A 12,712-nucleotide genomic window follows, 5' to 3' on the forward strand; every position below is an offset into this window, starting at 1 on the left:
CAAAAGGCAACCTCTGAGCACTAGCAACCAAAGGCCTCTGTAGCATTCCACCATTCCTTGCCAGTACCCCTTATTTACCCACATTCCCTCTCCTTAGCTGCGGGGAAACACTGCGCACGCATACTCCCTTCACCCGATTCCCTTTACTCTTTTCCTTGCCAGAGCTCAGGCTGTCTCTAGCCTCAGAAACACCATACCCATTTCCTTCCTGTCCCTTTTGCGTCCTCCTTCCAAAATATCCTTGTTTCCACATTTCAAGCCTCCCTCCTCAGAGTTGTAGCTCACAGTTAAGTGAATGTCCCGTTATGTTGATGATATAGAAGAAACGTTACACACTTGATTCTCAGCTAGAGGTACTGTTCTAGGAAAGAAGGGAAAAACTTAGGCCTTGCCGACACACTGAACCCTCTGCTGACAAAAATTAAAGAAGAGAGCACGCTGTATCTTGTTGACAATGACAGCAGCCGTGCTCAGCAGTACCATATGGGATCCACAATTTAGCTCCATTAATGCTCTTAATTTGAAGACATCAAGCACTAATTACACACTGGGTACTAAAAAGGCAAAACCCTTCCCCTGGTGCCAGCTACTTAGTGGTGTTCTGTTGGCTTAACAGCTGGTCAGGGTAGAGTTGGGCCAGACCAGGCCTGCTCACTTGCTCAGGCAGGCAGGTTGAGGAAAGGCCAGACTGCAGGGACAGCAAAGCACATGTTTCTGGTCTCTGCAGGATGGGAATGAGCGAGAAAAACAATGGCTCTTCACCTCTTGCTTCATCAGAAGAGCTCTATTCATTTGCCATCTCTGCTGTGCAGCTCAGAGTACAGCGGTAACTCTCTCCATCGCAGAACAAGGGCAGGATCAGGGGCTGAACTTTCGAGGGAGGTCCCTGAGCTATTCAGAGAAATGCTGCAGTGACAGTTCATTCGATACTCTTCTTCTGGCCTCTCAATCCTCTGTAATGAGCTCCAATCTCATCATCCAGGCCTATCTGGCTAAAACCCAGCCCTATTTTTGCGTAATCACTGTATATATCGCTGTTTATTCCATCCCAGGGAAAAGAGCAGTCTGTCAACACACTGTTCTTCAAAATCAAAGCCAAACTGCTCCATCCTCACCTAATGGGGGCAACTTATTGGGTAGTAATGTTTTGGGGCTCGGATGAGGTTTTCCTTTGGCATTAAAAGCTTGTCTTGGCTGCGTGAGAGAGAACGATGGACACATAAATGGTTGAGTGCACCCACTGGGAATACAGAGCGGCTGCCTCAGCCTGCTGAAATAACACCTCTTGCCTCTTCAGCTGTGTTTTTCAGATATAGCTACCGAGGTACTTTCCAGAAGTGGGACAATATTCTTATTCTCATTAGCAGATGGAAGAGTGAGGCCCCTAGAGGTGAAATGACTCTCTGTCCTCTCTTCTGCCCTCCTCCCCAAAATAACCACATAATATATCATAGGGAATAACAAAACTGTGTATTCTGACATCTTGAGAATGCTTACTTCCTGTTCCATGTTGCCATGCAGTCGTAGAAACTGTAAGTGTGCAGAGGAGACAGATGAACGTTCAGATTGCTCCAACTCTAGCCCTCCTGAAAGGACCTTTAGAAGGAGCTCATGGTAGAATTCCACTTGTTCACAGCTGGAGAAAAAGATGATCATCTTGTGGTGTTTTTCAAACTGCAAGGAAAAAAAAAAAGTGCACATGATCACCTCCACGGGCCTCACCCAATTCCCTGATCATCATAACATCTAGGTGGCTTCCACTTCTGGAGATATGATTATCCAGGAAAGGATTATGGAGTCGGTTACTAAATGCTGAGCCCACAAAAGAAGCAGGAGTACACACTGCACAGGTATCTCACTGCCAGCATGAAAGACACAATAGTACCTCAGCTCTCTTGCGGCTGTATACCAGATGCACTTCAAAGCCCTAGATCTAATCCATACTATCCTTGGCAGAGTAACAGATAAAGGAGTTGGAAAGGGCGAAGGGCTACTTAGTAATATAAATGCAAGCAGAGACTCACCTTGCACTTCTCAAGGATAAAAGCTGCTAATGTGACAAGCCTCAGTTTGCTGGGAACCATCATGACATACTGCTTGAGCTTCTCTGGAACAGCAAAGTTTTCCTGCTCCATGCAGTTTGATGAACTACTGGCTTGTCTTTCTATTTGTGATGCTGGTTGGAATGCCTTCTGGATTTCATCTGCTATGGAAATGCTGATGGGATCATTCAAACTGATATCGGCCAGCCGCGTCACTCCTAAAGCACAGAAGATGAAAAACACATGAGGTCCGGTGTGGGGTGCTGCTGGGGAGCGTGATGAAATATTCACATAAAAAAACCCTAATGCAACTCCAGTGAAAAGCCTCAGACAGACAGAACACCTCCACAAACTTCAGGCTTGTCAGGACTTAGCCAGCCTTAGTTGCTGTGGACTCCACCAAAAGCATGACAAGACACTACTTCAGCCAGCTGTGGTATTTTACATTGTATAAACGTCTTGACCAGATGAAAACCGGAACCGCAAAACGCTGTCTGCGTGTGGGGAAAACATCCCAGATCTTCTACCAAGAGTGCAGGGCTCATGAGACCTGGCTCAATTCCTGCCTTAGCAACTGACTTCTTGTCTGATACTGAGCAAGTCACAGCTGTCTTGTCCTGTTGTTAGCTTTTTGCTTTAATTCTGTATTTGTAAAGCAAACAAACAAATCAGTGCTTCCCAGGTTCATGACGACTTTGCTCTGGAATTTGAGAGACAGATGTAAGGACCATGTAAGTATATACCCCGACAGAAACTGCAGTAACAAAGGACAAGTGTCATAAGCCCAAAGAAATCAATAGGCATTATTCTATTTCTGCAGAGGGCTTCAGACTGAGCTGTACTATAATCAGACTCAACCAACTATTTTGCAGTTGCCTGTGCATTATTCAGCTAAAAAAAGACACTATCTGTCTATAACCTACCTTCTGTGAGGGTGGCTGAGAGCAGGACATTCTGACGTGTGTCTCTCCCAGCATTTAAAGCATTGAGTATCACAGCTACATCCTTCTCAAAGCCCAGGTCCAGGATCCTACAAAACCAGCAGAGGTGATGAAAGATGCTGCAGGAAGGAATGATGAGGAAATCTTAATACAGAGCCAATTAGGAACAGAGGAAGGGCTAGCACCGATCAGATCTTTGGTCCATCTAGCTTCATGTTTCATCTTCAACTTTTGCCAGGGTCAGATGTGTCAGAAAACACTGAGAGAATCTCTGAAATGAATAACTGTACAATAAGCTGTCCAAAGCAAACATTTCTTCCTAATTCCAGGCATCTGGTGCTTGGCTGAGGCCACCAAGCATAAATGGTTTGAGACTGCATGTGTGCTCTCTCTTATTTTGTTACAAATATTTAGTGAATTATGTTGCAGAGGGTATCATAATTATTTTCCATATCTGAACATTTGGAAGTTTACCTGTCTGCTTCATCAATAATCAGCCACTGAGTGCGTCGGAAATGAATACATTCTGTGGACTTGATGTGATCAACCAGGCGACCAGGAGTTGAAATGAGGATATTTATCCCTTTACGTAATCTATTTAGATTAAAACAAAAAACACACAAAAAAGGAAAGTGAAAAAAAAAAAAACAAACCCAAAAAAGAAAAGAAAACAAAACATACAGGTTAGCAGTAACTCTGGAATAGAACCCAGAGATAGGAACTGGAAACTACAGAAAAAAATAGTCATGTCCATGGTAAAATTAGCAGAGGCAGTACTTTCTCACTGATTAAAACTGAAATTTCTTGTACAGCTAAATTTTATCCTTGATCATCACTGACACTCAGAGGCATACTCAGTGATAAGGATGGGTGGAAAAAATATCAATAATTAAAAATAATAAATAAATCTACACACCGAAGCTAGGTTTTCTTTTCTAATTGAGTACTTTTTTTAGTCAAGAGTAAACTTCTTGTGTATGTCTGCATATAGAGAAACGAAAATTCCATTTTGGATTACCAGCTTACAATTCAATTCTTGAAAAGGGAAAAGAAAGAGATTTTTAACACCAGGAAATCTCTTTTCCAGAAAGCAATTTCCCCCGTAACAAATACTGTAGACTGCACTCGGCAGTAAGCAAATACAGGTGTTTGTCAGAAAAGGCAAAAAAAAAATACTGACACAAGAGATCATCTTCTCAGAAGGCTCATCAACATTTTAGAAATAGATCCAACTGGGGGAAGTGAATACTTCCCGCTGACCCAGTCACTGTGTCTGGGTAAGATCCAGGGGGATCACAGCTTGATCCCAACTCACAATCCTCTCTCCCAGTAAGAAAAGCACTCTAAAGAAGAGTAACAGATAAAAACGCTATAGAGCAGAAGAACCCAAAACACAATTTAGGAAGTTGGCTTCCTACCTGGCTTTTTCAGATTTTCTCTTTTCTCCCCCCATTAGCACTCCAGGCACAATCCAGGCAAATGGCTACAGAAAGGAAAACAAAGACCAATATAGATTCTTCCTAATAAAAAGAGAGAGCCTAATCCAAAAATAATGTTTCCTGGCAAAAAGAGAAAAGAGCGGAGCTGACAGCAGCGTGCATCTGATTTGATCTCTCAGATACAGTCTACATGCACTCTCTCACCCACAGCTACATATCAATGGCACCTTTAGTTCTAGCCAAGTAACTTGCTTCCCACATCGTCTACAAGACACAATGCAATCATTTTTGCACCACTTCCAATCACCGAGTAGTATTTCTTTTCCTTCTCCCCATGTAGCCTAAATGTTCAAAGACAAGCTACAATGCTATTTCTTTATCTTGCCTTTAAGCAGTATCTTCCTGTGGCCAAGGAAAATTTAAGAAAAACACAGGACCTATGAAGTTTATATATATGTACACAGACCTACGTGCAGGCAGTCACCATGTCTGTGAACATTAAATGTCAGCCTCATTGATATTGGCAGGAGCTTATGCCGCTTACTTCAATGAGGTCCGATCCTTCATTGAATCCAATATTGCTCAATATTTACAGGGGAGATAATCAAAGCATGGTAGTGCCACTGCCTCACTCAAGAGGAAACACAGGACAGAAGCAGAGCACAGCTTGTGGGGATTGCACAAATGTGTGACTGGTAAATAGGCTTAAGTTTCCATGGGTCACTGCTTGCCAGAAAAGCTCCAACAACATAGTTTCTACAAAAAGACTTTCTTTTTAAGGTTGAAAATAAGGAAGATGCCTAAGCAAGATCCAGGCAATATAACCTAAAAGCTGGCATTGGAGTAATTGTGTCAGGAGCAGCTCAACTTGCCTTTTTCTCTCTCCGTAATTACACAATCACATTACACCCTCCAGCTGTCCAGCCCTTCCAAGGTCCGGTCCGACCACGATCTAAATCTCCTATTTTGGGTCACTATGACAGTTTACACTAGACTTGACGGTTACTACACATTATATGTAACAAAGAAAAATTAAAGAGGGTCAAGTCCAGACTTCATCCTTTGAAGTCTACTTGTAATAAATTCTAATTACTATGGAAGACAACTGAAGCACTTGAAACCTCAGCATGACACAACAAAACCTTACTGGGCAATTGCAGCACTTAAAGACTTGGAAAGTGCCTTATTATTTCAAGGAAAAAAAACAGAAAAGGGAGTGGGAATATGGATCACAAACAATTCAGATACCTTCTAGCCCCATGGTAAGATGCTCTGCTTCAATTAAAAGGAAAGCACCATCACTTAATGATTTTCAAAGCCTTCAAGTTTCTCCAGCCATTCCGTTACCAAAGCGGTTCACTAAGTTCTACTCTCCATCTGAAACCCATCTGTCTAGTATTAGCTTCAGTAAAAGGGTACTTGTCATGTGAGAGTTTCCATTCATAACTCAGACTGAAACAACTGCAGGTACTTCTAAACACAAAATGCTGTGAAAATCAACTACGCGTGTTTATGAAAACATGCAACTAGGGTGCCATAATTAATCATTTAATTGTTCACGTAATACTTTAAAACATGCCACAGGGAAATCACACACTTAAAGGCCAACAGATTTATCTTTAAGGACCACACATCTGGCCAGATGCTGGATTTCTTTAAACATCCAGTTGAATTCACAGGAATTGAAATCGCTTAGCATCTTACAGCAAGAGGCTCAAAGAATAAGAAGAACACAAAGCACCGAATTCTTACCTTAAGTAGTTTCTGCATTATATCAAAACTTTGGAGTGCAAGCTATGGAAATCAACAAAAGAAAAGTGAGCTCTGAAATAGTCCCTGGACTATAAAGATGGACTACAGGCCCCTTTGGCTCAAAAATCTGTAAGCTAATCCAGTTACGTATATCATCGGAGTTCTAAATATGTCCTTAATTTTTCTTCTAGAAGCTGCTTATTATTTTATTCTCTTGCATAATCCTTCTTTTATTACATTTGGACCTGTTCAAAAACCTCTCTATTGGTTCAGCTCCACAAGCCAGCTCTCAGGACAACAGAGACTTCTGCTGGTTTCTGTGAATGCCCCAGGGAGAAAACAAGCTAAAGGCACAGAAGATTTAGCTCTGCTGGAAAAGTAAAAAGGAAAATGGCGTAATTTCTGGAAGAAAACCACTATGAAAAGGGAATGCAGTTCAGAGGTTAGTTATCTTCTGGCAGTCAGGGCAGACCACATTATTCCCTCACTTGACCCGCAGAGCGACCATACCACTGGACCTTTCCACCTCTTGGTTTCCCAGTCAGAGCAGAAGTGGTACGCACCACGCTTCCAAACCTAAATGCCCAGTCAGTGGGAAGCATTTAGCTGCTGGGTTTCACGTGTTGCCGACAGCCATTTCTGCTGTGGCAAGACTGAGAAGGCGAATGGGGCCACCCCAACTCACTCACAGGAGTCTGTGAGCAGGCCTTAGTTATGGGAGTAAAGTGTTTTAAATGCTCAGACTACACGTGCTATATACTACTACTTGCCAAGCTCTCAAGAAAGGTCGTTGCTTTCGATACAAAGTAAAAGTAATACCAACTGTAATTACAAATTATCTTCGTAAGTAGTCTCAATGGAAGCCCTTTAAACATGCTCACAAGCATGTTTCCTACGTGCTTAGTATTCATACAGCATCCTAGAGAGGCAGTAAGTTTGCTGCTGTAAAAACGTTAATAGCTTCAGAGCTTTCTCCTTTCACGGAACCAAGCTGAGATATTGCACTGCAGGTTGCATAAAATATTGTGCCCCAAACTAGATACCTGCAATCAATTCTCCCCATGGAAGTTATTATCATTTGACATACGAAAAAAACCACCCAACCCAGTTGATAAATCTCCTCTGAAATCACCTTTGCAATTGCAAATAATACAAATCAAATAGAAGAGTTCAGCGGAGAAACCAGCTCTTGGAAGCCTCATCTTCAGCATTCACTTATGAATTTGAAAAAAGGCCTTTAAAAATGAAACGGTTGTATAAACCTACACATTTACAAAGCTATTTCATTGGTTTTACTTACTTCTCTGTGTGAGCTAGGCAAGCTTCTCCCTCCCATGCACTGAGCTAGGGTTTCTCCAGTCTTCACAATTATTTCCAACTGCATGAGGAAAATTTAAGACATTCCTTCCTCCTTACTTTGGTATGGTGCTGAACAAGAACAACAACTCGCCTCCAGAGAGCAAATGCTTTTTCTGTGAGGGCAGGATCTGAGCAAAAGGACAATGTTTCCTAAGACAGTCCCTGGTGGACCTACACCTACACACTAAAGATCAGTGTTCAAACACTCAGATTCAGACAGAATCAAAAGAAAAAAGGTCACCTACCTCTCTTGTTGGGACTAATATGAGTGCGTAAGGCCCATCACTGCGCTGCAAACAAAGAAGATGAGGTCCACTAAGAAGAACGTAGCAGTGATAATCAGAGCACTTTCCACATCTAACTGCTATTAGCCAACAAAGCGAATTCTGAATTTAGTACAAGTATGTACACAGTTTGGGGTATTCACCCCATAGCTTTTAAAAAAATCAACAGTCTTTCAAGTACCAATAGCACACTGCCTTCTCTTTCCTGCTTGGAAACCTGCTCAGAGTCATACCCAACGTTTTATTCCATATGCGTATTGTTTCACTCTTGTATTTCCAAGATGCAGAAATATTCTCATGTTTGATACACAGCAACAATCTGTAGGTAGTAGCTGCAGAAAGTAACAACCCAGGACAGGCTGGAAACATTTCAACCCATAAGGAAAGTCAGGATGTTCTCTTTCCATAAAATGCACAAGAGATGACAGAACTGCAGCTGCATTTTCTGGTCAACCAGATGATGCAAATTGGGAGCAACCATCAAATCTCACTCCATGTCAAAGATTAGAAACTTATTACTCCCAAAGACATGGCAGTAACCTTTGTTTTCAGTTCTCCCAGACCATTGCCTCTTTGGCACTCCACCTTCTCCAAACTTGACAATTTAGCCTATTTACAATTCAGCCTACTGCATGAAGTAACGGGGAATGTGTAATCTGTTCTTCTGTCACCTGTATCTCAAGGTACAGGAGAATCACATAAGCCACATGCACAAATAAAAGGGGAAGAGAGCCTGCTTGATCTTTGTATCAAGAAGAGACACTGATGACTACAAGATTAAAGCTGTATTTTATTTTTATTAATCTTAATATCAAAGGCAAATATATTTAATTCTGTTGCACCTACCTTTATTTTGGATTCCATTCCTTGCAAAGACTGCACAAGTGGAATCCCATAGGCAAGAGTTTTACCTTTTTAAAAGGGAGAAAATGAGAAGACTCTCCATCAAAAAAAAAACCGTGGCAGTTATGGCACTCCAGCAAATTAAAGAACCATTCATTGCACCATTCCTAAACAGAGGTCAAAGTCTGGAAAAGTTTTAATTAAGCAGAAAGTGTCCAGAACTGAAGACTGACGGGCAATTCAGCAAAGGGTTAAATTAAACAAAAGACAGGTGGTGATATCCCACTAAGATCTATCTAAATAAATATCCCCACCCACCCAAGAAAACCAGACATCCAGACATAGTTTGCTATAGAGCAAGGATGTCAGTTTATGTGGTAAGAGCTTGTGCTGCTGAGCTCTGCTGGCCTCCTGGCTCTGCAGCCCCAGCACGAGCTTGGAATAGGCCCCCACACAACGGCTGACAGCTGCACATCAATGTTCAGCCCCCCCGCTGCGCTACTACTGAAGTTTGCACAGCATCTGTGTCACAGCAGTCCCACGCCAGGCACCCCAGCCCGTCGTTTTTATGAGCTGTACTGGGAATGTGAGGTTTTGATTCTGTATTTGGGATCCGGGTTAATACGCCCTAGGGAAGGAGACTGGCATTTAAATACTGACCTGAACCAGTCTGAGATCTCACTAGAGCATCTTTGCCTTGCAGGAGCACAGGAATTGTTTGCTTCTGAACACTGCGTAACAAACGGAACGGGTTAGGAAATACAAATGCAACACAGGACAGAATCCTAAAGTTTGAACATACAGTGACTGTTTCAAAGCTGTTTACCCCAAATTCCATGCATTTGTCTCTGCTGTGAAGCTAGATCAGAGGAGGTGATTTCTAAGGAAAGCCACTAGATAGGCATCAGATGTGATAAACTGAAAAAATTTTATGTTTTATGATTGAAGTCTCAAATTAGAACACAGGACTCCAAGGTTCCGTCTTCAGCTGTGACAACTGACTTTGCTGTGTAACTTACAAGTTACCTCTCATCCCAAATTTTGAAAGCAACCGGCCCTGTGGCAAATGCAACAGCTTAACAGGTACTGTGGTCTTCACAAACCAATTACATATAATGAAACAATCACAGATCATTGGCTTTAAGGGGCAGCAAAGTGCATGGGTTTTATGTCAATTTGCTTACCTGGTCATGCTACTTATCTTTAGGACTGTGTTTATTGTGGAGATCTAGAGAGATAATAAAGAGCAGTAAATAGGTTTCATTGTCAAACTGTTCCTTTTGTTACTTCTTGTAGTGCAAGACGGAGCAAACACCAGAAGACTGATGCTTGTTCTCTGCATTACTGGTCCAGAACAACAGGATGTAAAAGTTCCCATGTCCTCAAAATACTTCTTAGTTAATTAGAATTACACCATTGTGGTACATCACAAAATATCAGACTTGTTCAAATACTACACTCCTGAATAGTTTTCTGTGGTTCTTTGGTATTACAGCTGCAAACAGTGAAGGATGCTGAGACAGCGCGTTTAGGGATGGGTCAGGCCACCAGCCAGCACACTGAGCTAAGAGACTGCAGTAAAATCAGGCAAAGTACTGGCAAGCCTGTCCAAGCCATCATGAATAAAGGTGCATCTCTCAGCTCTCTAACCTGCTCCCCACCCAAAAATGCATGTTTCAAAGCGCACAGCCTTCCAGCCACTCACCAGATGCGGATGGAGGTCCAACTGGCTAAAAGAATCCTTAGTGAAAACATTTTCTTGCACTTGCCGCACTGCTTTTCTGAGTTAGGGGAAACAAACCACACCAAAACAAAGCACACAGTGAGTTTAAAATTATACGACAGTATTCTATGTAAACAGCAATGAAACTAGGTGTACCCAGCAACTGCTTTGCCCAAGCAAGGGCAAGAATTCAAGACACTGAATTGGAAGGCATTGAAAGGGTTTTTTTTTCCTCCCATTTGTCTAAATTACCTGTGAACTTCTGGGATCTCAGGGTTGTTTTTGAACAGGCTGGACGTCTTAACGGAAGGTTTGCTTTTCTGGCTTTTATTTTGCTTGTCAGTCAACTGCTTCTTAGGAAGAGATTTCTGCGAGGAACTTCCCTTCTCCCTGATGTCAGCTTCTACAGGAGATTTCTGGAAGGCGCTTACTGATGGCTTACATTTCCGTTTCAAAGGTGGGTTTCCATGCGGTGACTGGAGCTTTCTTTTCAGAGTGGTAGACTGCTTTAACATTAACAAACCAGACAGCAAGAATTAATTAACGGCTGAGAATTAACAACATGATATCACGTTGAGCACAAACATCAGCCCACAGATAGAGCCCTTATTTTTGGAATCCCCTACCCCATGACTGAAGAAACTAAGTTTGAATTTTTGCAGCTATGTAGTTGCTGCTCTTAACAGATTCACCACTGTGCCTGAGACCTCTGAACTACAAAGGGAAATCTGAAGTCACATCTAGTGCTCATCTCTAAAGGCTTTCATCTAGCTTCTCCAGTAACTGAGCAGAACATACTTCAAAAATCTATCTCAAAAGCTCTGCAAATCTCCTGATTACATTAAAGCCATCCCTGTAGGCTTCTTTCTTCTGTGGGCTGGAGGGGTGGCTCGTACTTCACTCCAATTTAGGCTTCTGCCAACTTGAAGCATTTGAGCTCTTTATTTCGTCTTCTGCAGCAATCAGTTTACTGATATCCCAATTATCTTAAGCTAAACTTTTGCTCTTCCCATATCCCTCCAGGGACAGTGAAAAAGAAAACTAACTTTCTTTGGTCCCCAAAGCTCTTCAGTGTCCCCCAGCCTTTTTTCAATGAAATTGTTTTTCCAGACCCACCTGCAAAACTCCTAAAACATGTGAAATGCCAGCACAACCCTGCCCCGTTTTTGTCCTCTCTCTCTTCTGCGCTCCTACTTGCACACTCTGATTTTCTGTGCCCTCCCGAGAACCACACCGCTTCCAAGCTCTGTAGCTTTTTTCACTTGTTTCTGTGCATTTCTGGAAATCAATTCACTATCGGAAAAATGACAGTGGTCATTTTGAAACCAGGTCATAATATAACCAGGGTAAATCCTGGCAAACGCTTACCTCTCACATACTTTTGCACAATATTTTATGAACTATTTACAAATCAAGAATAACCAAAACAACCCTGAATCCCTGCAACAATAATTTTATGACTACAAATGTCTAGTTAACTTATTCTTGTTCTCCTTTCCTCAAACATGGGAAAGTAAAGCTGTCGTCCCTGGGATTCACAGCATCCCTCTGAGTAGCAGCTCTCCCCACACGACCCCCCCCCCCCCATTTCCAGCCTCCCCTAGAGGCAGCCCCCTCCCTCGGAAGGCACAGGGGGGGCGCAGGGCCCCCCTCAGCACACAGAAGCGCAGCCCAGCCCAGCTCGCCCCTCACAGCCGCCACCGCGGGGGCGCAGGCCCCTACGCAGGTACCGGGCCCATCTCGGGGGGAGCCGAACCAAAGTCTCCATTTAATAACTTTTCGCAGGTTGGCTCCCCCCGCCCCGCTGAGCACGGACCCCCCGGGCCAGCCCCCGGCCCGTGCCCCCCCCCAGGCCCCAGCCCCGGCCCGTCTCGCCCCCCCCGCCCCAGGCCCCGGCCCGTGCCCCCCGACCCAGGCCCCGGCCCGTGCCTCCCCCCCAGGCACCGGCCCGTGCCTCCCCCCCAGGCACCGGCCCGTGTCCCCCCCAGGCCCAGAGCCGCGGTCCCGGCCCGCAGCGGCTCCTCGGCTCCCGGCAGAGCGCCGGCCGTGAGGGCTGGGCTGACCCGGCCCGGCCCGCACCTACCCGGCTGGCGGCAGCAGGCCCGCGTCCCCGCGGCGCCGAGCGCAGGTTGAGCAGCAGCGGCCCGGCCGCCGCCATGGCCCCCCGCCGCCTCCCGCAGGGCCCCGGGGCCGCCCCTCGGGCCGGGCCCAGCCCGTGAGGGCGGAAGGGAGGCGGAGGGGTCCCCTCGCACGAGCACGGCTGTTGGCCCGGGCCCCCCGCTGCAGGGACCCGGCGAGGGGGGTCCCGACCCTTCCGGCCGCGGCGCCG

The 12,712-nt window shown here is 44.4% G+C and overlaps 1 protein-coding gene across 10 annotated transcripts in view; it reads right to left on the reverse strand.

Moving 5' to 3' along the window:
- Nucleotides 1–12,678, reverse strand: part of DDX31 (DEAD-box helicase 31) — a 50,631-nt gene extending 37,953 nt beyond the window's left edge. For 4 of the 10 annotated variants that reach the window (XR_013930553.1, XM_080402991.1, XM_080402999.1 and 1 more), the window contains exons 1-14: nt 12,467–12,678; nt 10,636–10,889; nt 10,366–10,441; nt 9,845–9,888; nt 9,321–9,391; nt 8,664–8,728; nt 7,779–7,823; nt 7,475–7,552; nt 6,175–6,216; nt 4,402–4,466; nt 3,458–3,577; nt 2,966–3,102; nt 2,025–2,260; nt 1,498–1,674 (exon numbers count right to left, since the gene is read on the reverse strand). Coding sequence is in view for 9 of the 10 variants with exons in the window: in XM_080402991.1 (XP_080259117.1) it covers nt 1,498–1,674; nt 2,025–2,260; nt 2,966–3,102; nt 3,458–3,577; nt 4,402–4,466; nt 6,175–6,216; nt 7,475–7,552; nt 7,779–7,823; nt 8,664–8,728; nt 9,321–9,391; nt 9,845–9,888; nt 10,366–10,441; nt 10,636–10,889; nt 12,467–12,541 (1,485 nt within the window). In the remaining variant the exon portion in view is untranslated. The remainder of the gene's footprint in view (nt 1–1,497; nt 1,675–2,024; nt 2,261–2,965; nt 3,103–3,457; nt 3,578–4,401; nt 4,467–6,174; nt 6,217–7,474; nt 7,553–7,778; nt 7,824–8,663; nt 8,729–9,320; nt 9,392–9,844; nt 9,889–10,365; nt 10,442–10,635; nt 10,890–12,466) is intronic. The other 6 variants (XM_080402993.1, XM_080402994.1, XM_080402996.1 and 3 more) reach the window with 6 other exon arrangements.
- Nucleotides 12,679–12,712: the final 34 nt, after the last annotated feature.

This window comes from Falco punctatus (genome assembly GCF_963210335.1).
Source record: "Falco punctatus genome assembly, chromosome: 9".
Lineage (NCBI taxonomy): Eukaryota > Metazoa > Chordata > Aves > Falconiformes > Falconidae > Falco > Falco punctatus.